Genomic DNA, 26,616 nt, shown 5'->3' with positions numbered 1-26,616 from the left:
AATAAACTGAATATAGTGGCATCTCGTAGGAATGTGTAATGTATTGTATTATGTTTGTACTGTTTAATAATAATAATAATAATTCCTTAGATTTATATAGTGCTTTTCTAGACACTCAGAGCGCTTTACATAGTATTGGGGGGAGTCTCCTCAACCACCACTAGTGTGTAGCATACACCTGGATGATGCGACGGCAGCCATAGTGCGCCAGAACGCCCACCACACACCAGCTATTAGTGGCGAAGAGAGAGTGATGTAGCCAATTAAGGGATGGAGATTATTATGGGGCGTGATAGAGAAGGGCCAATGGAGGAATTTCGCCAGGACACCGTGGTTACACCCCTACTCTTTCACGATAAGTGTCCTGGGATTTTTAATGACCACAGAGAGTCAGGACCTCGGTTTAACGTCTCATCCGAAAGACGGTGCTGTTTTTACAGTATAGTGTCCCCGTCACCACACTGGGGCATTAGGACCCACACAGACCACAGGGTGAGCGCCCCCTGCTGGCCTCACTAATACCACTTCCAGCAGCAACCTTAGTGTTCCCCAGGAGGTTTCCCATCCAGGTACTGGCCAAGCTCAACCCTGCTTAACTTCAGTGCAAGAGCTGCAGGGAGATATGGCTCTGGCCATGATATCATACTCTCCCAACTACATTAGATTTCATTCTGGTGAATTAGAAATGTATTAAACACTCCTCCATTAGCTCCTTTGAATGAATGAATGAATGAATGAATGAATGAATGAATGAATGAATGAATGAAGCTAGCTAGCTTACATCCTCTCTTTCTCTGTGGAATTAACTACATAGTCATATTTACATAAACCCTTTAACAGATAAGATGAGGTCATAATTAGGAACTACTGGTGTGCTCCTTAAGCATTATGTAGTTGCAGAGGTGATTCATACAAGGCAGAAGTTCATAGAAGGCAGAAGTTGGAAGGAAAGAATAGGTTTCTCAACTCTGAAGCTTCACTGCTGTTTGTAACTGATTTTAACATTAATTAAACCCTCTAATTTTATGACTATGAATCTACAGAAGCCCTTAAAAAAGATTTTATTATTTAAACAACATTTGCAATAAAATTGCAAATTCATTAACAATTAGATTTATATGTCCTGCTCTTGTCTATATATGAATTACAAATAAGTATTTGAAATTCTAACGTTTCAGTTGCTTGGACGAATACTCAACAGTACTCAAGACACAGAAAAAGAAGCCTTTCTGAATCATCACTTTATTTTTTGGTGTTCCGTAGTGATCACTGAAAAGTATTTGTTAAGCTCGCCATGTAGTATTATCTCTCACAACCAAACCAGAAGACACTGTTTGCATGATCTACTTGATGCAAGCAAATAGCTGATGCAGACAACATGCTGACTCAGTCCCATGATGGGACTCTCACTCTCAATGAAAGCTTTACTCCAGTATAAGGACTTCAGTATAGTGTTTCAACTCTTACCTTCTCGTGATTGTGGCGTCTCTGTGGTGGTGGGTTGAGGGTGATCGGCTGGGTGGCACTGCTAGAAGTAGGCATAGGGGTCGCTGGTCCAGGGGATGGCTCAGACAGGAGGTTGGGTTCCTGTTTTACCAGGATGGCAGTCAAGTCCTGACTGAATGCCCACATGCCCTCTGTGCAAGGAGAAACATGTGCACTGATGATTAGCATAAGGGTAACAAAAGATAGAACTACCATGAAAGCATGGATATGATGGATATGAGGGTATTGATGGAAAAGCATCATATGATATTAATCAGTCCCTCAAGGATTTCACGATCGCAGAAATTAACGCAAAATCAAGCAAACTCCGCAATATTCAGAGGAGCTTGCAAATTTTCAAAATTACCACAGATTCGGTCCAAGACACGGCAATTGATGTCATCACAATTCGCCCATTCAGCCAAAACCTCTCTGATTCACGTGCGTCGAACATGAATACAGCTAAAAGGTCTCTTTAACAACAAACATCACTGTGAAGGAGTGTGCAAAACAATTCTGTGCAACTGCAATTTCGCCAATTCAAGTGGTTTTCTGGAGAAAAAAAAAAAAACCTCTGCAAATTGCATCACCAATTTTAAAAAGCTGCAGCAAAATCAAACATTTTTGGCCACAACAATCACAAAAAAAACTCCTGTACAGCCTGATTAATATGGTATCAGGATTCATATTCAAATTCTGTTCAAAATGCAGTCAATTAATGCACCAATACTCATTATAATTCCAACAAGTACTTTGTTTTACTCATACTACACGTTTTTCTTACACGTGTTGAGTTTCTACATCTAACATGTTTCATGCATGTATAAGTTGCCTGTAAGATCAAAATATAAGCAGTCACAAAGGTGTATGACTAGTACGCATGTCAGCAAGTTATATATCACAATGCACTGGTAGCTGGTCATTAATTGTAAGCATGACGCATGCCTAGTGTGCCGTTTGTGTTTATGACCCAAAAGCTAACACAAAACAGCTCTCCATTATTGTCCCCATATGAATCCTAGGCAAAAGGACTGTGATCCAAGTGGACATTTTCCCCTCATAAGCAGAAAGGAGCAACAGGGGGTGTGAGGGAAGTGCTGCCTCCATCAAGCTCTTACAGCAGAAGAAATGTACCTTCCAATCCAGGGGTCCTCGTTACCTCCACTGCGTTTTGTTTGTACCCTCAATGGAGGGATCGATAAAACATTACGTGCCCTTGTAAAAGCAGGACAGCTGGTTTTGATGTAGGGGAAAGAGAGCAGCGGGAATCTGATTACAGCAGGAGAGGAAAGCTTCTCTCCGCTTTCTCCTGTTTGAAGGCGAAGTCGAGGGATCGGGTTCTCGCTGAGAGAGTCGTTTTATACAAAAGATTAATTCCTTTCAGGCTCCCTAATCTAACACAATCCAAACAAAACAGGCAGGTAGTTGGCTTGACATTAGCTACTGCTGCGTATCAGGGGTTGATCCTCAAGATATTTGAGTTTCTCAAAGCTACAATAATCTGACTGGATGAAATTGACAATGCACTGAGAGTGACCACTTAAATTACAGGTTCTGTAATGGATTTCTAAATGTCTGTTCTCAGTAGCCGTGCTCTATAATGTAAAGAGTTCCTCTGCAACCAGAACGTGCACTATAGCATCCACAATGTGTGCAAAAAACAAAACAAAACTTGAACAGTTTGCATCCTCAGACCACAAGTCAAGTTGGGTGTGTCTTACAGGCCTCCACCACAATAGCTTTACTAAAATTGCCTATAATTATTTCAATTTAGCATGCAAAACTCTCAAACCCCCACCAGACAGCCCACTGGAGGCTTTCCTCACTACAACCACCAGCCATGTGCCACTCTGCAAGGGTATAACCACCTGGGGCATGGGGGATCCGGTAGGCTTTGAAGTTTAAGCTATAGCAGCTCTTATAATCAGGAGCTACAGCGCATCCAGCAGCGAGAGAGCGAGATGCTCATTAGTTTTGTGGAAACAAGCAAAAGGAGAGCAATAAAACATCAAGCGTCCACTTTAACAGCTGCCATTGCATAAATTTTTAAAAGCAGAGGCAAGAAAGTGATGAGACAGGCTGACCTGAATTTTAAAAGAAATAACATTTTGTTTAAAATAAAAAACTTTCCCTTTATCCAAAACATAATTGACCGGTAAAGACATTTTCCAGGCTTTCCATTATTTGCTAGGAACCAACTATGAAGCACAGCAAACTTTTTTATCAGTTTGTAATTTCTGGCTAAACATTACTGCTGAAATGGCATTACACCGTTCCCCCATCTCACACAAACCAAACAACGGGAGTAAACATGAATAATGAGTTTTCAATTTCCACATACTATTCCTATAATAACACGAACCGTGGTATAAATAAAGATGATATAAATATCCATCGTCACCCTGATCAGCATAAAAAGATTACTGAAGATGTACAGAATACTGGTCCTTGGCCTCCCTGAGGCCCTGTAGCTTTACTGTAGACCAGGACCCTGTTTGCTCCACTCACACACACTCAAATACACATACACCCAGAGAAATCTAAGATGATGCAACACTTCAGATCAACCAGAACATTTTTCCACAGGGCTCACCCCTCCTCAGCCTTGCCCCTGGCACACTTTCACCTTTCTCTATTTCCAGCTGAAGAAAAAAAAACAATAAAAAAAAAATCTGGAAAGCAGATACTGTCTTTATTTTATTGCTGCCTGCATTCTTCTCTGGTCTGAGCAAGAGAAAGAGAGAGAGAGAGAGAGAGAGAGAGAGAGAGAGAGAGAGAGAGAGAGAGAGAGAGAGAGAGAGAGAGACAGAGTGTGTGCTTTGGCCCTCTGCCTGGAATCCCCAGCTTTTTCTGGAAGGCCGAGCTGCAGCTTCGTCAGGGAACCCTATGCTGCACTGGAGCTCCAGGAGAAAGAGAAGACACAGAGAGAGAGAGAGAGAGAGAGAGAGAGAGAGAGAAAGGGCGTGACGGTGCTTTTGCAATTGAGAAGAATGAATTTTACTGCTTCTATCTACTTTATGTTGATATGAATTTTGATCTGCAAAAAAAAAAAAAGCGGAGAGACTCACATTTGTCTAACTCATCTGTGTGCATGCCTGACTGTCTGGCTCTCAGTGTGTGCAGGTTTGTAAGTGTGTATTTGTGTGTGTGCTTCTTTTGGATTTTCTGTGAATGAATGGGTGTGTATGTAAAGTGTTGTGCAAAAGTTTTAGGCACATGCAAAGAAATGCTGTAGAGCAAAGATGCCTTCAAAATAAGGAAATGAAATGCTTCTACATTAAAAAATACCATAAAGAGCAGTAAACAGTAGTAAACGAAACAAAGTCAATATTTGGTGTGACACAAAGATAGAAAAACATAGTAGTCTCCGGTACGATGTGTGCACTTTCATAAGGAAATGATCTGTAAGTTTATGGAGCATCTTGCAGAAACAGACACGGTTCTTCTGGAGACTTTGACTGTCGCACTCGCTTCTTATTTTTGCAGCAAATCCCAGCAGCCTTCATTGTGTTTACTGTCTGAAAAGTGTCTCTTATGTAATACGCTGCTTAATTTTGTGGTAGAAAACTAATATTTGGGAATGTAAAATGTTTTTTTGTACTGACTCGATAATGTAGAAGTCATCAAATAAATAATTTATAAAGTTTGTACTAAAAAAAAAGCAGTGTGCCTAAACGTTGCACAGTACGGTACATGTCTAACCGTCTCTCTGTGTACAGTCATGTGTGTGCCTATGTTGGTGTTGTAGTCAAGTCATTTTCCCTCAAGTACAGGTGTTTATGGAGTGATAGCTCTGCATACTTTTAGAGAAAATGGTTCATTTTTGATCCTTGCAGTAATTAAAGACTTTGTAGAGAAGCTCCGTTTTGGAACCTATAGAGGTAACGTCTCTACTGTAGAACCTTGAAAATGATCCCCCAGACGGACAAACTAAAGAACGTTTTAGCGTAAAAGACGGAACTGTTTTTCTAAGAGTGTCTGCTAAGATGCTGGGATAATGCTTATTATGAATATGAGAGCAAAAGCCAGGGTTTCGAGATAGCATGGCCCATAGCAGCTGACTGCTCAAACTGTGTAATGAATACTGTGTCCTGTGTGCCAAACGAATAACTGGAAAATATCATCAAATTCTCATGTCGTAGACAAGTCTAAAAGTCATCACACTCTTATGTGCAAGTCAAGTCCAAGTCATTAAAAATCAAGAGTAATGCGATGGTGGAGTAGACTAAATTGCTGTGGTAGTATAGTCTAAGTATGGACTATCTAGTATATAACCACACTTCACGCCCAATTTTCCTGGCGTCCGCTGTGTCCCTGGCCAGGATAAACTGTTACTGAAGATGAATGAATGAGTACTATCTATGTAGTGTTATTTACTGGTAAAGAAACCTCCAATTCAAAGTCTAAGTCATAAGCTCAAGCCCAACTTATCTCGTGTCACATGGAGGTGAATAAAAACTCTGAATTAAGACAGGCTTAAGTCTAACTCTAAGACTCCAGTACTAATCTCCAGTTTAATCGTGTGTGTGTGTGTGTGTGTGTATGTGTGTGTATGTGTATGTGAGTGAGAGAGAGAGAGAGAGAGAGAGAGAGAGAGAGAGAGCGAGAGAGCGAGAGAGAGAGAGAGAGTCCTAACCTGCATCGTCATCTGATTTGATGGGCATGGAGGGACTCTGAGGAGCCGAGTCACCGCTGAGGGAGTAGCTGTGCTCCTGCTGGATGTCGGGGTTCGGTGGCTCAAGCTCCATGTCTAGCAGCGGCGTCCTCTCAGCTAGCAGGTGATCATCGAAAAAACTGCTGAAGAGCTCATTGGAGAAATCCTCCATCTGCTCTGAGAAGTGCTGAAAGTGCAGAAGGGCTTGTTAAAAAAAATCAGAGCCAACATATTTTAATAACATATGAAATGGGGGGAATCATTTCCTTGGATACTTAGTACATCACTGTATTAATATTGTGCCTGATTTTGCCTGATATGGAGCTACTGTGGTTTATAATGATGACTCAATTCGTTTTAAATATAGATAACTCCAAAGAATAAATCCAAAGGATTTTCTCTCACTTCCCAAAAAAACTTACCAATAGCTGGACTCTTAGAGGTGTGAGTCAAAGCACAAACTAACCCTAGGTGTGTGAAGGTGTCATGTTCAACCTCATTATCAAAAAGTGCAATCTTGTACTCAAACAATATTCTTCTGTTTGAGTGTGAGTGTGTGCATGTGTGTGTGTGTGTGTGTGTGTGTGTATGTGTGTGTGTGTGTGTGGGTGTGTGTACATGCACGTCAAGGCTATGTATAATAGCAAGGCGTTTATGTGAGAGTGTGTTTGCTGAGCAGGAGTGTAACAAAGGTGTGTGAGGACCTGAAGATGTTTACATCCTGGTATGCGAGTGATGCACCTGTGGCGTACACGTAACAGCAGAAGGTGACGTTAACACACACTCACACCCACCAACCCACCCACACACACACACACACACCATAGTTACACACTTTCACCAGGATATGAGGCACACTCTCCAGCTGTGTGTTCCCACGGAAACTCTTGACCATTTGCTGACATGCACATAAGCAAAGCTAGAAGAAGGTCTGCTGTTCTATGACTCAAGCAGTTTAAATATAATCCAAACAATACTTTTAATATTTAACGCTTCATTTAATACACTTGCGAAACTAGGCTTAAGAATTTACTCTGAGTCTTCTCAGTCCAGCAGATGGCTTATAGGTGAAATAGTTTGAAACTGGACTTCACCGCAGTGGCAGCTTGTCCATATGGCAGGTGGGGCAGAACCCCAGCATATTAAGCTCCATGTCTTAGCCATTTTACAAATGGTAATCTTTATCAAGTCTTCATTCACAATCCCATACATTGGAAATTCCATTGAAATACTAATGACCTCTTTTGAGTGATTAAAAATATGTTAAAATAAACGCTGCATGCTAAAAAATATGTTGCTGTTTGACAGATATCAGCTGATGTTCAATTGATATGGCAACCTTTTTTAGATTTTTTTTTTTCTTTTCGGGGCAGTGGTGGCTTGGTGGTTAAGGCTCTGGGTTACTGATCAGAAGGGCGGGGGTTCAAGCCCCAGCACTGCATAGCTGCCACTGTTGGGACTTGAGCAAGGCCCTTAACCCTCTCTGCTCCAGGTGTGCTGTATCATGACTGACCCTGCACTCTGACCCCAGCTTCCTAACATGCTGGGGTATGTGAAGAAAAGAATTTCACTGTGCATATGTATATGTGATCAATAAAGTATCATTATATTGCTCAATCTTGGGGCAGCATGCTCACTGCCCCATTTAGCTCCATGGAGTTATAATTGCAGTAGTCTAGTGGTCAAAAATGTGAACTGCAACAAGTGCTAATAGAGGTACTTTTGAGCTTGAATCACACCATGGCTGCCAGGAGCTTGTTTTATAGCAAATAAACAGAATTAAATCTAATACATTTCCACAAAGTGTAAGTGCAGGTCGTATTTATATGATGTACAGAACCATTTCTACAGTCAGGTTCATCCATCCATCCATCCATTTCCATAATGCTTATTATAGACAGGGTCACGGGGGAGCCTGGAGCCTATCCCCAGGGAACTCCGGGCACAAGGCGGTGGACACCCTGGACAAGGTGCCACCCCATTGCAGGGCACAAGCACACACACATTCACACACTATGGACAATTTGGAAATGCCAATCAACCTACCATGCATGTCTTTGGACTGGGGGAGGAAACTGGAGTACCAGGAGGACACTCCCAAAGCACAGGGAGAACATGCATTGAGAACTGTGTGCACACAGGGTGGAGGCAGGATTCAAACCCCCAACCCTGGAGGTGCGACGAAGCCACTGTGCCTCCGTACTGTAGGATATATTGCAAAGATTAGGAGAGGGACGGGGGATTATGGAGTGGGTAATGTCCATTCACCAGAAATACTTGTGCACCACAGTGACCTTGGTCATAATTACAGGGTTATAACTGTTTATAATTACAGGGATACTCTAAAATATTCAGTAGATAAATGCCTAGATCCTAAGTCAACAGCCTGTCAACATAATTTTGTTTGAAGCTATGTCGCTATTAATAATAAATCTCTGAACACGCGAAGTTGCAGTTCCATTAAGCAGATATAGTACAGTAGATTCTGTCCTCCCTTTACGCTGATAAAGCTTGGGGTTTATCTGTACTTCCTGTAAAAACTGAGCAGATAATTAGGAACCAGGCTCTCATAATTCAGTTGCATTTAAGTAATGGCATCCTGTGAAGACCGTGGCTATGGGGTGCACTTAATGACGCAACCCTCCTGTTGTCAGACGCAGTCTAATCACTATAGCTGAGTGCACAAGCATAAACAGTCCCACCCTGAATCTTTGATGTGCGACAGGAGGTTCCTGTTGCTGATCTGTGTGGCGGATATGGCGACGGACCTCAGTAATCCAGACTCAACCAGAGGAGTGCATACGTGCATTTTTAGGAGCAGAGCTGCAGAGTTTAAGGTGGACATTGTAATTAGCTGAGCACCAATCAATGTTTTTACCCTTCTAGGCTATAGAAGAAGCAGTAGATCAGATGTCGGAGCTGTTTTTTTGTCATCAGATGAAATACATTGTACAATAGGTGTTGGTTCTAGGTAGCCCTGCGTGACAGGGAAGCAGTCTGCTGTAGGGTTCAGAACTTCTTGTAGGTTCCCCAGAGGTACAAACTAAAGGATCATTGAAAGGTCTACATTAAAATGTTGTTTTCTTTGACATAGCCCAAAACCTGTGACCCTCTGCACAACACTACAATTAAATAACGTTAGAAAATGAACACCCAGCTTGATCAGTCCCTCCAGAATTTTGCGATCGCAGAAATGAATCCAAATTCAAGCAAACTCCGCAATATTCGGAGGAGCTTGCAATTTTTCTAAACTACCAGAAGATTTTCTGCAGATTTGGGCCACGATGCGTCATGTGACGTCGTCACAGCGCTCATTCAGCCAAAGTCCTCTTCTATTCGCATCGTCGAGCACGAGTACAGTGAAAAGGTCTCGTTTACCAACAAACATCACTGCGAAACGCTGTGCAAAACAATTTCATGCAGTTGCAATTTCGCAGATTCAAGCAGTTTTCCTCAAAAAAACACTCTGCAACTTGGGAAAAAAGAAAGAAACAAAAAACGCAACTCCGTGAAATCCTGTACGGACTGCTTCACATGTAATTTGGTGCATTTTTGGAAATTTTTTTATTTGTCATTTATAACGTGTGCACTCTCACGCACAGGTCTTTAAAAAAAGAACTCTCGGTGGGGATTTGGTTGTTCCTCTTGGGAAACTATTAAAGGTTCTGTATAGTACCTGACAGCAAAGTATTTACCCAGCAGAGATGGTTCTTAGTGGAACAATTTAAGATGCAAAAAAAGGGTTATCAGAAGAACCCTTGAAACATTCAAAATTCAAAATATGTAAAGGGGTAAAATGAATAGCCAACAAGCTAGTTCCCACACTAGTCACTGACCTGTTCTCTTGCGCAATTATTGATTGATTGATTGATTGATTGAATTGCATATTGATGCTTTAATCTGTTTCCCCAGCTGAGACGGTGTGAGACACTCTACAGATGATCTACAGGTGATCTACAGAAAAAGGCTGTTTGTAGCACCGTTAATGATTTTCAGTTTGTCCCTCTGGGGGAAGATTCTATTTAGAATGCAAAAAACTGAAGTTTAGCCATGATGAACAGGAAAACCTGAAGCATTATCTACTCAAAGAACACATAAGGAACCTTTTATTTTTTTTTATTATTATTATTATTTAAAAAAAAAAAAAAAACATGAACATACTCCACTGCATGCTGCATGGGTACTGAATTTGAAATCTTCTGGACAAGCAGTTTCCTGCTCTAGACTGGGCGAGATGATGCAAGAGCACACTACTGATGCAAGAGCTCTGAAATCCCACATCTGGAATTCAGACAGATGGAAAGAGCGACTGAGAGAAAGCGAGGGAGGGAAGTGAATTCCAGACTGGCACATGGACAACCGGGTCTCCAAAGGGGTGCTAGACGGTGAGTGAGATTGCGCGTAACCTCCCGATGGCCTCGGCACAGTCTCAGCTCCCTTAGTTCCAGTCAGGACCTGGAGGAGTAAAAACAGGGCTTTTCTTTTCCCCTCCCTTCCTCCTCTCCTTCTGCCTCACTCTCTCCACCTGATTCATTCAACATTCCACCAGAAAAAAAAAAAAAAACCTTTTTAATTTTAACTGATTATGGCGAGACATCTGACTGCATTTGATACATCTGATGGATGCAGGCATTGTGAGGGTGAGCGTGTGTAGGAAGAAAGAAAAGTTCAAGTTTTGCTAAATTACATGGTAGGTGAGAGCGACTGGCTGTCTGAGAATGTTGATCGTATGGAGACTGCCGGATTTACAGGTGAGATCAGATCAAAAGCGAGAGACAGAAAGCCAGGCCAAGAATTGCAGTATTATCTGCATTAAATGCTTTAGGGAAATAAATAGCTGTTCCAGCAGCGTGAGATGCTCCACGCATGGCAGTAAAGTGGGTGTGTTAGTTAGTCTGTGCTCCAGCTGGCTCCACTGTGAGAATGTTCAGTGTGTTCAGATGGTGCAGATGGCTCACACAAGCACACCTCAAACACTTCTCGTCAAACAGAGGCAATACTCAGAATACCTCTTATTGACCTGGAAAAGAATCTACTCTATGATGTCCAACTTGTTAAAAGTGCTATAAAAAAATAAAACTGGATTGCACTGAATTACTGCACACGCTACTGTGTCTACATATCCAATTCACTGAACTACATGCAATAAAGCCACACACTGAAACAAGACAAATCCTCCACAAGTTGTGCAACTGTTTCTCTGTTCGAATCGTGTGCAGAAACTGCAGTTGGTGCTTTCTCACTCTCCCCCCAGCATGTGTGCACAGGGCTATAGTTGTGGTTTTCACTTTGTGTAACCTTTGATTTTTATCTAAACTGTAATACGGTAAGAAAAAACCGGCATTTATACAGAAGAGTCAGAGGCTTCTTCTTTTCAGAAACGCATTTCAAAGCGATCTTTTTGTCCTGGCATGCACCACAGTAAAGGAAACTCATTAACTCGGCTTTGCAATAACACTCCAGCTTATGTGCTTGAAAGATGAAAGACAGAATTAAATATTTTCACTGGTTTTAGCGTGAGGGTTCTCAAAGTGGGATCCAAGAACTCCCAACAGGTCTGAGACTTATAGTCAGGGGGTTGAATGGAATTGTATTATGATTATGATTATGATTATTATTATCCATCCATTTTCCATACCGCTTATCCTACACAGGGTCGTGGGGAGCCTGGAGCCTATCCCAGCAGAAGACAGGGGACATCCCAGGTGGGGTGGCAACCCATCACAGGGCACAATCACTCACACATTCACACACTACGGACATTTTGGAAGTGCTCATCAGCCTACAACACAGGTCTTTGGACGGGGGAGTACCCGGAGGAACCCCCCAAAGCACGGGGAGACCATGCAAACTATTATAAACTACTATTAATTACTATTGTTGTGGAGTTAGGGCTAAATAAATCTAAAATTTGACTGTTCGTATGAATTGACTAGTTTTAAAATGATGTAAGTGACACTGGTGTGTTTCTATAGCGAGTGGTTAATTTCATAATCATTCACAATCCTTGTTCATTTTCAGTTTAATAAGTTAAAAACAAGCATGAAGTGTTAATCGGTGTGCTATTCAGGTATTCAGTATAATTACAATGGAACTAATAGGAGGTGCACTTATTAGAGTAAGGAATGTAAGTGTGAACCTGAAGGATTCTGGGAGTTGATAGGGTTTAGTTATGCTGATTATACAATACAAAATGTTTGGACTGTAGCTATAACTGGTTTGGGTTCTGTGGAGAGAAAGTTCAAAAACACAAACACACAATATGACTCCATTCATTTGCCTTATGAGCTTAATATTTATATAGGGCAGTGCAGCCCTATATAAACTCTACAGTTTATGCCCTTGGTTATGGATCAGAAGGGTTGGGGTTCCAACCCGAGCACTGACAAACAATCTGCCACTGCTGGGCACTTGAGCAAGCCTTTAACCCTCTCTCCTCCAGGGGCGTGCATCATGGCTGACCCTGCACGCTGACCTCAGATTCTTAACAAGATTCTTAATATGCAAAGCAAAGAATTTCACTGTGCTGTAATGGATCGGCGACAAATAAAGTTTTCTTCTTCAATTTTAATTAATGGATATAGAGATCTGTGAGTTATGTCTGAAAACGTCTCTGGTTACAAAAAGTTGGGGGGGGCTGGAGTAGTTTGAGAACCCTCTAATAATCCCCAGGCTAAATAAAATATTCTAAATGATTAAAAATGGACACTTCATTTTCCTTCTAAGGTTCCAAGCTGCTAATGCCATTTAAATCTGTGGATATTTTGTTCACTCAGTGGAAAAGGAGAGCAGGATCAGGATGGCTTGCACATGCACAGTGTCCTTTTTTCCTGCACTGGTCCCAAAATCGCAGCAGCATTCCAGGTGCCGGCGAATGTCTTTACTCAGCCACGCCCCCGACACGCACCGCATTCAATTGGCCGGTTTCTACCCCTGGCTGCGCTCCAGCCAATCAGAGCGCGTTATGCAAATGCTGCAGCCGTCCGTGCGTCTTTTGGAGCAGGGGTGCAGGGTGCACATGGAGGAGCGCAACGTAAGGGAAAAACAAAAGCGCCGATAACAGCGTGGAAACGTGAGTGGGGTGAGTGAGACGGCCAAGTTCAGCAGAGTGTGGAAAAAACTACACTTTCTACTGCAGGCACGACTCGTTCTGACTTAATGAGTCACACAAGAGTGGAAACTCATTTCATTTGGGAGGAAAGACCAAGAAGGAGAGAAGGAATTTCTTCAGAAAATGAATATGCTATAACTTTGTTTTGTGTTCATTTATCTAGAGATTATTTTGGTTAAAAATCCCACACACAAATCTTTAAAAATAATAATAATAATTTTAGGAATGCTAACACTTGCTGTCTTAGGTGCGCACTGTTCATTCCAGACTCACACATCTGTTCTTTTAATGACAGCTCATATACTACAAGTCATATTACTGCTGGCAGAACAGCAGTCCCAGCTGAGAAAGATCAGATGCCAGATAGTTCACGGCAGCTGAAAAAGATCAGACTCGCTGTCAGAGCCCCAGCTCACCGAGGGTAATATCTGATCATCGTGGAGTCATGCTCATTAATTGCGCTTCATTAATGAGGCAGACACAAGGGAGAAACGCAGAAGTGTAAAGTGTGCAACAGGTGAGCACAGCTTTATTCCACTCACAGTCAGACGCACATTTATTCTGAAGTCCTGGCTCTCCTTTCTGAAGTGGTGCTGTACCTCCCAGTCTGCTGCTGGTTTTCTAATTCCAACTTTAGATCGCTCTTAGTTCTGCCATCAAGCACAGAGGCAAGGGAACCACAACCACAGCAGACAGTTAGTCAGGGGAACAGGCAGACGTCATGGACTACTGTTTCCCTTCCCCCACTTCCCCCATCCAGCAACCACCTTCCATCCTTCACGGGTTATGTCTGGATTTTCACCGCGATACAGATTTGTACGGGTCTAACAATACAACGTGACGTGATGCATCGTGATGCAAAAAAGCTGATGGGAATGTACGATTCACTGTGTAAATCAACATTCTATTAATTCTCTGCATCTAATACAATTGCAGTTTGAACTCCGGAGGTTCCAGTCTGCACAATCCATAAAATATATAGAGAGCACGTTGACCGATAGCTCCGGATCGCAACGACTGTCACGCATTATAGGTTACACGGTTACACGACCATGTCACTTAAAAACAGCTCTTCGGTAGCTTCCAAATGATGCCAGCCCCACGTCGCTGCAATCTACAGTGCCTGAAAATGAGGCTGCGGAAATCGGGCGTTTTAGCTGACTTTGGAGCTCTATTTCCGGTTCAAATGACACCTCGAGTGCTGCCGAGCTCATTATGTTTCAATCGATCGTTTTCCCCAGGTCGGAGACTTTGTTTATTCAATCGAATTTTTGGGAGGATTTATACATTATTTATTTTTATGATACGACGAACCTGTAGTACATTTAGTTTACAGCATTAAACTTTTTTTTTCAATTTCGTTTTATACAGACAGAAATATACACCGTTTTGCATTATTTATTATTTATACAGCGATAGAGTCTTTTTAGTCATCATTTGTCTTCAGCAAAAGTTTGTTCGAAATATACTGAGGATCAAATCGAATCATGAATCGTGAAGCCAGTTTCATGAATCGAATCGAAACGTGACGGCAGTCTATCGTTACTCCCGTACAGATTTGCACTGATGTGTTATTTTTTTACTCTGCAATATCAGATCACAAATTAAATGTCATTTCCTGTGGGCCTCTGAATCCTCAGACCTTCATCTGTTACTTACACTGTTACAGTGCTACGCCTTCCCTCTGCATTTTAGTGGCCTTTAATTTGGCATCAATAGACTCTAGAGCACAGAAGCCAAATAATTGCCTAACGCAAACCCAACTAGCCAAAGGGAGTGGGCCTTTGACTGATCCATTTGAAGTCAGAAGACACTGTAAATTACAATTTATCTGCTGGGAAATTTGTTCATAATGCCACATAAATATCAAAGTAACCCCCCACCCCAGTGTCGAAAATGAATTTTTCACAGCTATTCATATTAAAACTATAGTTATTTCCAGGGTTCAACATATGCTCCTAAGTTAACGCTAGTATGCATGGGAGAGGAACTAGTGGATCCATATGTAAATGACCTCAAGGACTTTTGCAAACATTGGCACTTGTCTACCATGTTTACTCTGAAAGGAACAGGTTCTTTGAAACACTGCTGTGGGGGTCTAATGGGCTCTTTGATAAAGAACTAAGGGCAGAACTGGGGGAGGTTCAAGAGCTCAAATGCAGTGGGATGGCAAAAATAACTAAATGAAAAACTACTCAGCACATTCCTAAACAGAACATGACTAATTGCTTGGGATGCCATTTGACTGAATCCAAATCCTCAACCCGAGTCTGCTGTAAGTCTGCACCATCCTACCAGTGTGCTCCAGTTTCATCTTCTCCCATGAAGTGTTTGGACAAGAATAAGGCCTGAACGAGAGGGATGGTATTTATGTGCGTGTCTGGTATATATTTGTATCTGTTTTAACCAAACCATACATCAGTGTCACATCTTACAGTGTGTGTCTCTAATTCAAGTGGCATGTGGACCGGCTAAAACCCAACAATATCTATAAGTCAGTAAAATTACACTGCTATTAACCCTAGCAGCAGGAAATGTCTCTGCGATTTAGGTTTAGTATAAGGTTAGGATGCACGGTTAGTGCTACTAGGTGTATGATTGGTCCGTGATTGTGGTACCATTTAGCCCTTCTCTATTAAAAATGAACATTTGTAAGAATCTCATTTTCTTTGAGATTTCGTTCCTGAAAGTGGCAGCATTTTGCTCTTAAATATGTAACAGAGTTGTAAGTAATAGGACTGAGGTTTATTTTATTTATTTATTTTTTAAAATCATTGAATTAGCAAATGCACAAAATGTCGTTAACTAGCATCCACACTAATGCCATGAAGACAATATGGACACTCTAAAGGGTCCGTATTCACATTATTATTTTCTTAAAATGAATTATTTACTTTCAGCCTATAATTTGGGCAATGTTCAAAGTGAGTCAGTCATTATCAGAATATCAGTGGAAAATGATAAGGGAATGAGAAGAAAACTTTCTTTTCCCATGATCTTCAGGACGTTTGGAGGACGCAATTTCCTGTTGAACATGTGCCTTGTAGAATATTCCAAATATCCCAGAGGGGTGAATGTGTTCAGGTAACAGGGTTGAGCAATTGTTGGGGGAGGCTAAAATATTCATTTTTTTACTATAACTCATAAAGGATGATTCATGGAAAAAGATGTTTCAAGCACAAAATGCTGAAATGCTGTTATTATTAATATTTCAGTTATTCATCTTAAACATACATTTTATATATATATATATATATAGTAAATGTTACATCAGTGGAATACAAAAGGCGCCACAATTATAGTTCATATTGTAATGTGAATAAATAAATAATCTAATGACTCTAAAACAGAGATGTTTACAGGACTATACACACAATGCCTTGAAGGAATTTGATTAGAGTTAGAGCTATTAAATGAGTTTATTGGGGTTAGAGATGTTTTTCTTTTTTTTCCAAACCAAATTTATTTTCTCTGTACCACCTGCAGCGATTGGACACCAATGAACGGGAATTTCAATTTCAAAAACCTTTGATTTGAAAGGCACTTATAATGGAAGGCAGTTGTTAGGTCAGTCAATAAACCACATGAACGTTCATGAACTTCTTGGGTCGAAGACATTTGTAAATTTAGCTGTAAATCTTTGTAATTAGTTCTCCGTGGGATTTTGTTCCTTTTTCGGTGCAAATAATGTATAGTTATGCATAGCCAACGTAGTCAGCTTAGCTCGAAATACACATGGCGTTAAGTGCCTCATTGCACATACCACAAAACCCTTCAGGAAAATGAAAGGAACCAGAATAACTTTGCATTGTATTTCTCCAGTGCTCAACAGTTTAATACACTGTTACAGAAGAACAGCTCCTGGAAAACCTTCTTACTAGCATTTCTCACTGTAAGACTTCTATTGTAAGAGTATAATGGTTGTAGTAATGAGTTACTGTACTGTGAGGCTTCTATTATAAGTGATATAAGTATATATTAAAGTAAACCAGTTTTCTGTTCTTTTCTCTGCACAATGAAACACTGCTCAAATCCTCATTTGTTGTAATCGTACATATTCTATGGATACATCGGGTACAGATCAGGATTACGCCGAGAGCATTTAAAGAATGTGAAGTGCTGCAGTTGCATTGAATTGCAGTGAGCCATGGCATCTGCATCTACACCACTCTAGTGCTTCCTCAGAGCCGAGGGAGCAGGAGGAGTCCGGACATGACACCGATCTCTCCTCTTTCAGCTGGAGCGACTGCAGGTGCTGCACAGGAATGAATAGAAGAAAGCGCACTGAATGACAGGTAACTGAGTCCGTATCTGCCCAAAGCAGCCGGGAACATGTAGAGCTGATCTATCTGATCTCAAAACTACCTGCAAGCACTGTGCTGGACACGCCTCCCAATCCCAGAAAAAAACAAAAACCTTCATCTGGCTGCATTATGTAATAGGAAATAGGAGACTCGAATAAAGGGCGAATGCACGATTGGGCTTTTCCCATCAAACCTGTAAGAACTGGACACTTACTGTTCAAAGCACTTTCGAGTCAAGACAGCTTCATCATCAACTTTCCAAAAAGAGAGTAGGACAGCTTTCAAGAACATATAAAAACTCTCTCTCTCCCTCTCACACACACACACACACACACACACACACACACACACACACCTTGAGAACTAAGCTCAGATTCAAACATTAGAAATCTTTTAAACAGTTTGCTTTTGTTTTGAAAAATTCACTTTACTTGGAACAGGGAAAAGAGTCAAATGCAAATGTGTGTGTGTGTGTGTGTGTGTGTGTGTGTGTGTGTGTGTGAATTGGAGAGAGAGAGAGAGAGAGAGAGAGATACACCTCACTCTGCCCGATTGTCTTTATCAGTAACTTTATGAAGAGATATGCATATTTAACCTTTTGACAGCGAGCTCCATGGCGTCATCATGCAAGAACACACAAACATGATTGACTCCACTGCTGAGGTCACACTGCTAATTCTATTAATAACCCGATCACATGCTGGAGTCGCTAATTATTGGCATTGTAATGCAACCATGTTCACCCTTAAGGGAGTAGTTATTATTATTATCATTATTATTATTATTATTATTATTATTTATTGTTTGTTAATTATTATTATTATTATTAATAATAATAATAATAATTATTATTATTATTATTTATTGTTTGTTAATTATTATTATTATTATTATTATTATTATTATTATTATTATTATTATTATTATTAAATCAGTCCACTATTCAGAGACAGAAATAGCGTCTCACAGGTTGCTGGTATAGAGCAGTGAAATTGAAACACAGCAGAAGTAAGAAAGTGATAAAAGACAAGAATGAAGTAAATCATTGTTCAATTTCAATCTATTTCCAGGGGAAAAAATGAATTCAAGAGTAGTGCAGATGGCTCTCTCCCCATCTTTCCTTCTCACTCTCCTCTATTTGTATATATTGGAAATTATCGAAGTATTCTAAGCTCTCAGTGTAGTCTGGAGTGCAGGAATGCATCTCTTCTTACCCAATTCAACCTCTCTCTCTCTCTCTGTCTCTCTCTCTCTCGCTCTGTCTCTCTCTCCTCCCTTTAGTTTGATCTCTTCCACCATCCCTGCTTTCCTTCTCCCTCCTCTGTCACTCTGAAACAAACTCCCTAAATCCCCAAAGATCCCAAATCTCCAGTAACAAGCACTGCGATTCTGTATCTAATCATCACCGGTACTAAAATTACATGAATCAGATCAATCTGTTGAGTAAAGCCATCAAACAGAGAGTTATTGGCCTTATCGACCTGTTATATTTGTACAATTTATAATGATCAGTAAAAGTGACCGGAAATCAGTGCAAATCAAAACAAATTGCAAAATGTGTCCCGTGTGGTGACAGTTTAATAAGCCCAGTAACGTAAACACCAAGATTGGACGGTATGAAAAGATTCTCGTACAAGCAAGCACTACCTTTCATGACTATATAATCACAGAACATCATGACGAACACACCTAATGGCTCTCTACCGTTCAGGACAGGTGAGACTTGCCCGACCTGTAAGTGCCAAAACTATTATTTAACAAAGGGATTAGGACATGCTTAGCAATCCTCACTCATGTGGAACAACGGCTTGAATAATGGATTATGCAAACAAGCTTGCTGCGTCTGTTGTGTGCTACATTTCTATGAACTGACGTACCTGCTACAGTGCGTCAGAGAAAAAAAAACTTTAATATTGTATTTTTCAATGTTATTCAATTCATTCATTAAAGGACAACTCCTGATCTCATCTCATGACCCTGTTTTTAATAACATGCTTTTTAAAAGTTAGTGATGAACATCATTTTTTATGGATTATAGATGTCATCCTGATTAGTTATATAAAGTGTTGATTATTTTTATTTTATTTTTTTATAACAGCAGCTCTGGTCGTAGTTCAAATCACAGGTTTATATCAATGAGATCATTTTAATACATTATTGTTTCTATGGTAACAGTTTATTCACATGGACATCGTATAGTGCCTGCGCTATCCATCCATCCATCCATTTTCTGTACTGCTTATCCTACACAGGTAGAATGAGTGATGAGAGATCTCCTAGGATAGGCTTATCCTAGGGGATTTGGGGCACAAGGTTGGGGGACACCCTGGAAGGAGTGCCAACCCATCTCAGGGCACAATCACACACATATTCACACACTACAGACAATTCGGAAATGCCAGTCAGCCTACTACACATGTCTTTGGATTGGTGAAGGAAACCAGAGTACTCTGAGGAAACCTCTGAAGCACGGGGAGAACATGCAAACTCCAGGCGGAGACAGGAATCGTACCCCCAGCACCAGAGGTTCAAGGCAAACGTGCTAACCACAAAGCCAGTGTGCCCCCCGGTGCCTGCTCCACATAATGTAATAATAAACGGATTTAAATGTGTCGCTATATAACGGAGGAATACATATAATTGGTGGTTGATGTGGTGACGTTTTCTATAAGGAGATCTCTAATTTTATGGAAGGAGTCGCCAGCGTCAGTGCCATGTAACGTCAGTGCCATGTAACCATGTAAAGTGAATGAATAAAAGAGAGGCAGGTGAGGGAACAGCTGTTTGCTCTGTGTGTGTGTGTGTGTGTGTGTGTGTGTGTGTGTGTGTGTGTGTGTGTGTGTGTGTGTGTGTGGATACAACATAAGCGATAACGGGAACTTGTTTCGAGGACATGCCACAAAATGTAAATATTTAGTCATTAATTGTTGGAAAATTCACTGCGGTTTAAGAGGAATAAAACACTTAAAAATAAAAAAATAATCGACTTTGGGGTGGTCACAATAACTTCCCTTCACATTGTGCAACATCACATCACACTGTTTTTGATTGTTTCCCCGTGACAGCATGTTTAACATGAGATATATTCCTACATCCGATAGGTCCTAGATCCTAGCTGTAGATCTCTTTCTGATCTCTCATCTCTCCCCATATAACTAAATATTCCTCTATTAAAGACACACAAACACTAATACAGAGAGACAGGAAGTTAGTTGACTGTTATTCCAGGTTAGACCGTGATTAACTTAACAGCATTACAAATATAATCAGTGAAATATAACCTCTGAATCTCAAAATTAAACCCGAACACAAAAAGAGTTCGGTACTTTAATGAAAGCGACGTCTTTCTGCTCAACTTCAACCAAGTCCTGCAGGACGTTAAACAAACAGTAGAATGTGACTTCCACCCATAAACATGAGCCTTGCAATTACTCTAAACTTAGGGTCTATACACACACACACACACACACACACACACACACACACACACACACACACATACAACCACAGAGTGGAAGAATTCCTGGTTATAAATAAATCTCTGAAATGACCCACCTACACTTATACCTCATAATGGCAGAGTAAAACAAATGCACTCTATTATCTGTGCCTGAGGGTGTGGGGTGTACGTGGTGTGTGTGTGTGTGTGTGTGTGTGTGTGTGTGTATATATATGTGTGTGTGTGTATGTGTGTGTATATATATGTGTGTGTGTATATATATATATATATATATATATATATATATATATATATATATATATATATATATATGCATGCGTGTGTGTGTGTCTGTGTGTGTGTGTATATGTGTGTGTGTGTGTGTGTGTGTGTGTATGTAGACCATGAGTGCTGCTTCTTCCCTGAAGGAACAAAGTGAGCCATTCATTGAACCTGTCAGGGCAGGAATCTCACATACTCACCTCATAGCAAAGCAGAGCAACACACAGAGCACTCATACATACATAACTCTAATGCTTTCTGTCTCTCTCTAGCTTATGCAAAAGTACACACAGACTCATCAGTTAACTTAACACTATCATTTTATTTCCTCTCTCTTATTCTTACTGTGTGGTTTTCTTTTTCTGCACAGCTGCTACTAAACACCAGACATCTGGACTGAATCCTTTGTACTGTAGACATAATCACACACACACACACACACACACACACACACACACACACACACACACACACACACACACACACCTCCAGACAAGTCAACCCTAACACACGGTGAATTAGTGAGCGCTTAGCTCTTACCAAAGACCCTGGTCTGGGACAGTAGACTGCTTGTCTGTGGATGTCCTACACTGCAGAGTGTACACTGTTTCATTTTATTGGCATAATATTCATCGGCTTCCATGAAGAAAAAAGGTCAAAGAATAAATAAAAGCTGTCTGGTCTTGCCTAGATGCCTATACTCGAGCATGCACTGTTTATGTCTCAGGCCACAGTGAGGGCTAGTTTGTGCCTGGCATGAGTGCGTCATGGACCAAATCAAGCCATGGGGTTTGTTGGGGGAGGGGGGTTGGGGGGGGGGTCCTAATGAATCACATACGGATGCTACCCTCCTCCACTGGTCAAATCCTCAGCACTCCTGTGCTACTTTATCTTCCTGACAACAGAACAGATGTGATTTCTGCACATGTGACTCACTTTCTGCTGCTGGAGATGGTCCTACATGGACATGTTAAGAGTTACAGTATACTTTCCAAATAAACAGACTCACCTTGGTTTCAGTGGATAAGCTCACCTGGACAGTATAGATTTGTACCTAAGAGCTGCTGGTGTAATCATAAAGACTATGATGCTCATACTGAACATCCTTTCAGCACACTTAGTACTGTGTGACTTATACAGTTGTGTGAGACTAATGATTTATAATTTCATAATCTGTGTCACCAAGAAGAGGATGGGACTCTATTATCCTTTTGAGTCTGGTTCCTCGCAAGGTTTCTTCCTCAGGTCAGCTCACCGAGTTATTTCCCTGCAGCTGACTCATAACTTGCTGGGGGAGGGTCACGTTAGCTTAGTGGTTAGCACACTTGCCTCGCACCTCTGGGGTTGGGGGTTTGATTCCTCTGTGTTCGGAGCATGTTCTCCCCATACTTCGGGGGTTTCCCCCGGGTTCTCTGGTTTCCTCCCCAGTCCAAAGATTTTAGGCTGATTAGCATTTCCAAATTGTCCGTATAGTGTGAATGGGTGTGTGAGTGTGTGTGTAATTGTGCCCTGAAATGGATTGGCATCCCGTCCAGGGTGTCCCCTGCCTTGTGCCCCAAGTTCCCTGGGATAGGCTCCAGGCTTCCCCATGACCCTGTGTAGGATAAGTGGTACAGAAAATGGATGGATGGCTGGACGGGTGGATGAACAGGGGTGATTCTTGGTTGAAACCTCTATCTGTTCTCAAAAAAACATTTGCCAATTTGAAACTAAAGCTATTCGAAAAGTTTCAAGGGATATGGTTAGTGTTAGTACATTTTCTTGCACCTCGTTGCATGAAAATGAACAAAAAGGCCTCCGGTTTGTGTTTATATGATCGTGAGATTAGTTTGGGCTGAGAATGACACAGACTTCCAGACAGAGAGAAGCAGACATATAAAAGCAGGGCACGAAGAACATCGAGTGATGTGTGAGACATGTTCTAGCCTGCTGCTGGTGATAGGAAGTGGATAGGAAGCTAGGACGAGGGAATAGGAAGCTAATGTTTGAAATGTTTCTCATTAAAACGCAGTAATAAATGCAGTTTTTTTTTCTGTTGCAGAATCTCGCAGCCTGCTATCTGGCCCTGGGTAAAACAGGAGCTTCACCAGGATGCAAGGACCAGGATACAAGGTTCCTGGGGGCGTGGCTTGTTAAGCACACAAACTTCTAATCACCGCCCATTCTCTCTAGAGGACCCGCCCACTCGTGCTGGAGGAAAGCGTTTCCTCTCTACCAGCTGTGCAAACTTCACAGCTGGCTAACTCCAGACTTCTTGCTTAGACATCATTTGCAAGAGACTGCGCGAAGAACAAACATACAAGTAAAACAAATGCGTACGACTCGCACTAAGACACGCAAATAAACCCGTGCTTTCTGTCGTTATATTCCGTGGAAAGTCTGATATCTAGTCGTCTGTATCGGATTTAATGCGATCTGATTGTAAAGACAGCTTCAGCACGGGTTTACACACAGTGTGCTTGTTTTCTTTCTCTGGACTCAGAAACTATTGCAGGAAATGATTTTGGTCTGTCTGTCATGTCTGATCAATCTGAAAGAGATCAACACTCACCACATTAGTGAGAAAGTCGGACTCGTTCAGGTCCTCCAGGTCCAACAGGTTGGGATTAGGGAAAAGTTTGTCCGAGGTGAAACTGTCCAATATGGTGTCCATATTGGTGATGAAGGGAACTCGATTGGATGAATAATGTCTCAAATGCGTGAAGATGCACACCAAAATCTACAATCAGACAGTAAAATCAGACAGAAAATTGCAGCCCTTCTGCAGCCTAAGCCACTCGCACTCGTCTGATCTGTGATGTCTCCGTCATCCGAGTCGGATTAACAGCTGCTGGATTCACTGTCCGGTTCAGTCTGAGTGAATTAACGCGAGCCGTGTGCGCGTGTCTCTGCTAAATGTCTCATTCATCAGCGCTGTCCCCAAGGACCAACCATGCTCATTAATATTATAATGAGCCACGCCCCGTCTTCTCTTTTTACACGCCCCGTTCACGCCCACTGTGCGGCTCTTCTTAAAGCGACATGAACATTTATTTACTGAGCAGTTCCGTAACTGTCAGATTCAAGTCTCCTTGAAATCCAATCTGAAGTCTTGTGGCTTTTTGTACAAATATGGCTGCCTTAAGGTTATCTATAAGCTAGTGCGCTCCAACTCAGTGGACAAAATACACATTTAGAAGATACACATTCAAAATGTACAGTCTCTCTACCAGCGATACGGATCAACTATTTTTATGACATCATTCAGCACTTCAGCTTCTCATCAGATTTTCTATCCAATCAAATGCTCTCTAGAATCTGAACTGTCCCGCATCCGACATTATAAAAATCCATGGCTTCATTCAAAATCGCGTACTGTGTCAGTACCTACTGCCTTCGTTTCAGTACCTACTGCACGGCCGTTGATGCAGTACGTACTGATCAGTATAAGTGTGTAACATGAATACAATTCGGATGTACTACATCTGCTATGTTAGCATTGTCATGTGACCTACGACTTAAAAAGAGACAATGTGCTGCGTTCTGCCATCTTTGGATTCTGACAGCTGTTCTGCATCAGTCGCATTGCATTATGGGATAGCGCAGTGTGCATTACTTCCAGACTTCACAATCTCTGCGGATGCAGTAGGTCATCCAGGTATTTCTCACCTACTGTTTTATGAATACTGAGAATTCGGACATACTACTTCTTTGGTGTACTGCTTTTTGCCTACTGTATAGTAGTGTAGTAGGGATATTCGGATGCAGCCCATGGTACTAGCCGTCAAGTACAGCTTAGGCCAGGCTGTGAGGTAAGCTAAACACTATTCACGATTTTAAAAGGGGAGGAGCTACTCAATATGTCCTGCCCTGATTTCCTGTTTCAGTGAAAATTACGTCAACACATTGAATAATGCTGCGTGTTTCAAGGCATTTCACAGAGACTTTAGATTCGATTTAATCTATATATGATTTAAGACATATATGATTTAAGACATATATGATTTAAGCAAGATAGATCTTCTAAACAGTATAAAGCACATGAAATATCTTTCTTTTTAGTATTTGGTGCATGGTGTATCTTTCATTTAGTCATCTTCAGTAACTGCTTCATCCTGTTGAGGGTCGTTGTGGATCTACAAGGAAGGAGATCTACAGTCACCGTCCACACACACATTCACACTTTAACATATCCAATCCACTAATCTGCATGTTTTTGGACAGTGGAAGGAAACAGGATTACCCAGAGGAAACCCACGAAAACATGGGGATCAATCCACATGTTTTCTGGAGTCCACCATGAACCCACATTGTGCACCTTGACTTCAGAAATTTGCAATGAAAACAGCAACGTCCCAGAGGAATTCCTTGTACGCAGATCAGGGGTGTCCAATCTTATCCAGAAAGGGCCTGTGTGGGAGCAGGTTTTCATATCAACCAAGTAGCAGCCACACCTTACAGTCTATTGAAAGCAAAACTTTAAACAGGTGGAATTGGGAGTGGCTCCTGCTTGATTGGAATGAAAACCTACACCCACACCAGCCCTTTCTGGATAAGATAAGAAGACACCCTCGAAGAAGAGCAACAAAAAGGTGGCATGTTGTCTTGTTTAAAAGGGCGAGTAACAATGAATCTAAGGAAGCATGCATTTAACCATTAAAAAGATGTATTAACTCATTGCAAGCAACAATATCTCGCTTTGAGGTTTCTTTGCTGAGAATAACTGCATTTTGCTCTTAAATAAATAACAAGGTTGAAAGTAACAAGGTTGAATTCTTCAGCATGGAATCAGCAAGCACATAAAATATCCTTAATTAGCATCCGTACCAATGGCATGAGGATATGATGGGTATTTGTAACAGGGTTGGGTCTTCAAAGTGCACGCAATATCTCAAATGTCACTGAAAATAAAGGGAAAAAAAGAATGAGAACTTCTTCTACCCATCGTTGAACATGTGACGTAGATTATTCCAAATATTTCAGAGGAGTGGATGTGTTCAGATAACAGGGTTAAGTGAATGTTGGGGCAAATAAAATATATATTTTTAATAACACATAATGGATGACTCGTGGAAAACAATGTTTCAGGCCTGTTAAATGGACTCAAATATTTTTTGAAGTATTATAGTATCAGTTGTGTAGTAATTATAGTTACAGTTACATTTATATAGCACTTTTCTAGACACTCAAAGCGCTTTATATAGTATTGGGGGGAGTCTCCTCAACCACCACTAGTGTGTAGCATACACCTGGATGATGCGACGGCAGCCATAGTGCGCCAGAACGCCCACCACACACCAGCTATTAGTGGCGAAGAGAGAGTGATGTAGCCAATTAAGGAATGGAGATTATTATGGGGCGT

At 41.2% G+C, this 26,616-nt stretch overlaps 1 protein-coding gene across 1 annotated transcript in view; it reads right to left on the bottom strand.

The window, feature by feature from the left end:
* Positions 1-24,195, bottom strand: part of creb3l1 (cAMP responsive element binding protein 3-like 1) — a 48,931-nt gene extending 24,736 nt beyond the window's left edge. Inside the window, exons 1-3 of the mRNA XM_017459334.3 lie at positions 23,827-24,195; positions 6,122-6,326; positions 1,468-1,637 (exon numbers count right to left, since the gene is read on the bottom strand). Of these exons, the coding sequence (XP_017314823.1) occupies positions 1,468-1,637; positions 6,122-6,326; positions 23,827-23,928 (477 nt within the window). The 5' untranslated portion in view covers positions 23,929-24,195. The remainder of the gene's footprint in view (positions 1-1,467; positions 1,638-6,121; positions 6,327-23,826) is intronic.
* Positions 24,196-26,616: the final 2,421 nt, after the last annotated feature.

This window comes from Ictalurus punctatus, chromosome 27 (assembly GCF_001660625.3).
Source record: "Ictalurus punctatus breed USDA103 chromosome 27, Coco_2.0, whole genome shotgun sequence".
Lineage (NCBI taxonomy): Eukaryota > Metazoa > Chordata > Actinopteri > Siluriformes > Ictaluridae > Ictalurus > Ictalurus punctatus.
The sequence above is the reverse complement of the archived record's forward strand: the minus strand, read 5'-3'. Positions and strand labels throughout refer to the sequence as shown.